General features: G+C 52.9%; 1 protein-coding gene across 1 annotated transcript; it reads left to right on the forward strand.

The window, feature by feature from the left end:
- The first annotated feature begins 240 nt into the window (after positions 1-240).
- On the forward strand, positions 241-3320 carry LOC102833035 (chromosome unknown open reading frame, human C19orf77). Its single transcript, XM_006869047.1, has 4 exons — positions 241-331; positions 892-1003; positions 1292-1360; positions 3188-3320. The coding sequence occupies exons 1-4, from the start codon at positions 241-243 to the stop codon at positions 3318-3320; spliced, it is 405 nt and encodes a 134-aa protein (XP_006869109.1).
- The last annotated feature ends 258 nt before the right edge of the window (positions 3321-3578 follow it).

A 3578-nucleotide genomic window follows, 5' to 3' on the forward strand; every position in this document is an offset into this window, starting at 1 on the left:
GCTTAACAACAGCAACATAGTCCAGCTTGTTAGTTCACACCTGGGCAGGTGGACCTCAGGAAACACCAGTCATGTTGCTGGACCACAGTCGTGGGATGGCTCTGGGCTGGTGGCAGGGGGTGGAGCCAGCCCTGAAGTTAATTGTTACAGGAGTCCAGAGTCTGTCCTGGGAAAGGAAAGGCAGGAGCTGGTTGGGAAGGTGGACTGTACAAAGACAGGCCCACCACCAGGCCTGTGGACATGAACCAGAGACCTCTCACGGACTGGCTGGCCATGGAGACCTGGAGCACCCTCCTCATCTTGCTCCTTGCACCGGTTGAGGCTCAGCAGGGTAGGGGCGACCTTCAGGGTCGGGTTGGGAAGGGGGGCATGGGATTATCATCTTTGGAGCAGGAAGAAAGGGAATAGGGTCAGGCCCTTCTTAAAGCCCCCCAACTTTTCCCCTGCCCCTGCAAAACCCCTCCTATGAGCTCCCCTCGTATGAGCCCCCTCGAAGACTCCTTTAAAGCCCCTTCCCTCTCTGGGAAGAGGTCTGGGGGATCAGCTGCTAACCAAAAAGTTTTGAACCCACCCTATAGTTCTGAAGGTGAAAGACCCCGCCATCTGTTTCTGTTAAGATCACAGCCTAGGATGCCTCATGGGGACAGTTGGACTCTGTCACGTGGGGTCACTGTGAATAGGAATGAATGTGAGGGCACCCTATAATGACTCCCCTCTGAGCCCCCTCCTCCTTTATGAAGCTCCTTCCCTTGAGGTCCCCTCCATCTCCTTCTCTGAGGCCCATCCCTTTCCAAGTCCCTCTCTGTCTGAGTGCCTCCCCAGTACCTCTCTTCCTCTCCCCTGGCCCTGGTCCCCTGCTTTTCCTCATCTGGCCCCACCTTTCTCTGACAGCTGTTGAATACCGCATGAAGCCATGGCTTGTGGGCCTCGCAGCAGTGGTTGGTTTCCTGTTCATCGTGTTTGTTCTCATGCTCGTCAACCGCATCTGGTGCTCCAAAGTGAGGTGGGATCCCCTTCCTGTCTGCAGAGCCCCCTGGCCCTCCTCACCCTCAGTGGCCACTCCTGCCTCTGGCTGGAGTGTAGCAGCCCCTCCCAAACCCCTGACCCTCTTTTGGCATTGGGTCTCAGCCCCTCTTCTTCCTGGCATTTTCTGGCCTCCCTATTTCCTGCTCTCCCTGGCACCCCACCCCACAATCCAGGACCACCCCTTCCTATGTCCTGGAGATCACAAGCCTCAGTGTGGGGGAGGGATGGAGGCTGAGGTTAGTCCCTGCTTCCACCTTCTCTGCAGAGACAAGGATGAGGAGGAGAATATGTTCAGCATGCAATCCCCCAAGCCATACCAGGACTTGGACTTGAGGTACTGACTATGAGTGTGTGTAGATGTCATGTGCAGGCGTCTGTTTGAGCTCCCACCTTGGAGGGACACAGGTGTGCATGGAGGAGGATGACCCCTTGCTGTCCTTGAATTTCTCTAGCACATCCTGCCTCAGGGCCTTTGCACTGCCTGGAACACCTTTCCCTGTATCTTCTGACCAGCTCCTTTTCTTTCAGTGCCTGTTCAAATGTTTCCCCTTCACAAGGTCCACTCTGACCACCAGCCTTCCAGACACTCTCTGTCTCATAGCCTTGCCTCAGTTTCTTTTTTGCACTTACCACCAGCTGAAATTATGAGTCTTTTACCAGTTTCTTGACCTCCAGACCTTGGCCTCCCATAGGTCCCCACTATATCCTGGTGCCCAGGACACAGGGCACGTAGTAGGCACATTATAGTCTCCCACTGAGGGAGACTACAATGTGGGACCGTGAGGGTACCTGTGTGCATGCATGTGACTTGGTGTGGGCACTCTCTGGGAGACAAGGTCCTCTAAGGTCCCAACTGTGACCAGACATAATGATTCTGGTGGGGGGCTCAGGGAGGTGGTCAGGGGTGAGGGCTCTGCTGGGACAAGATCCCACAGCAGCAGGAGTGTGGGCTTGGGGAGAGACCAGCCTCACTGGAAGATTCTCACTGAGACCAAGATGTGTTTGGGGGAGAGATGAAGGTTTGACTGTTTGCTTTGCCCCAGCCCAGCTGAGCACCAGTAAAATGTGGTTTCTACTCCCAGGTTGTCCCGGTGTGTGTGTGTGTCTACATCCCATGGTGTTTCTGCACTTGGCTTTTCCTCTTTGCCTTATTCATTCCTCCCTCAGCCCATCCCTCCATCTCTCCAGCCATTATTCATCCCTATATCCATCCATCCACCCACCTTCTACATACTTCCTTCACCAGGTACCTACACATCCATCCACACATTTATACAGTTTTAGGTTCCAACCACCCTCTACTCATTGACTCACTGATATGCATCCATCCACCCATTTATACTGCTATCTATCCTTCCTCCAGCCCTCCCTTTCTCCATCCATTCCTTCACCATCCATCCACACAGTCCCATTCCTTCACCTACACATTCATCCATATAGATGGCTCTTCAATTGTCAACCTCCAACCATCCACTTGGTGGTGTAGTGTGTTACGTGTGGGGCTGCTGAATGAAAGGTGGGCAGTTTGAATCCACCAGCTGCTCCATGGCTGAAAGATGAGGCTCTCTGCTCCTGTAAAGATTATTATTAGCCTTGGAAACACCACACGGGGTGGCAATGAGTAGGACCCAACTCAACAGCACACAATGACAAACAGCAACCATCCATCCACCCAATAAACGATTGATCTATTAATTCAGCCTCAATCTACACTGGCATCCCTGCAGCTATTCATCCATCCATCCACCCACGCAGACACATACCTATCTATTCATCTGCCCATCATTCTCTCCTTCCTACAATCCATTCACTCACCTACCCATTCATCCCTCCAAGTAACCATCCATTTACCTAAATACTCACCTACCCATTCATCCCTCCAAGTAACCATCCATTCACCTAAATACACATCTACCCATCCACTGTCTGTGTATACATCTACTCATTCCCCCAGAGGTGGCAGCAATTGGGCCTGAGAGTCACCTTTGTCAGCTGGATTTCGGGAGGCCGTCTATGTTGGGCTGTTTGGAACATCATGAGTGCCCAGATGTGGGGGAGGGGAGCAGACTGCTTGTAAAACACTCCTCACAAAGGCCTGGCACAGGTTAAGTGCTGATGACCCTGATTCTTATTTTGATCTGGGGCTTTGGCATCCCTACAGCAAAGAAGAGAGGAAGAAAAGGACTAAGGAGAAGGACAGAGAGGAAGCGAAGGAAGGAGAGAGCAACTTGGGGCTCGAGGTGGAGGAGGAAGACAAGCCCAGAGACAAGGAAGGGAAGAACACAGCCATGTGAAGACTCCCCGCCACCTCCTCCAGGCAGCAACCCAGGGAAGCCCCCAAGTCTCGTGCACACCCTCGAAGCAAACACTCGGGCCTGAACCAGTGAGACAACTCCAGTGGGATACAGAATAGTGTCCCTACCCCCTCATGAACGCTCTTTGGCCAGTACCTGGTCTGTTCCCACCTGACTCCCAAACCTGTTCCTGAGTTTAAGCTGCACCTCATGATTCTTCTTGCAGCTGGAGAGCAGCTCTGGACTAGGAGGATCCCT

The sequence above is a fragment of the Chrysochloris asiatica genome, unplaced genomic scaffold, assembly GCF_000296735.1.
Source record: "Chrysochloris asiatica unplaced genomic scaffold, ChrAsi1.0 scaffold00125, whole genome shotgun sequence".
Taxonomy (NCBI): domain Eukaryota; kingdom Metazoa; phylum Chordata; class Mammalia; order Afrosoricida; family Chrysochloridae; genus Chrysochloris; species Chrysochloris asiatica.

Excerpts from the sequence above, each read along its gene's own strand:
- LOC102833035 (XM_006869047.1), top strand. The coding sequence starts at position 241 with ATGAACCAGAGACCTCTCACGGACTGGCTGGCCATGGAGACCTGGAGC. Across the intron at positions 332-891 it reads ACCGGTTGAGGCTCAGCAGG|CTGTTGAATACCGCATGAAG; the intron begins GTAGGGGCGACC and ends TTTCTCTGACAG. Across the intron at positions 1,361-3,187 it reads TACCAGGACTTGGACTTGAG|CAAAGAAGAGAGGAAGAAAA; the intron begins GTACTGACTATG and ends GCATCCCTACAG.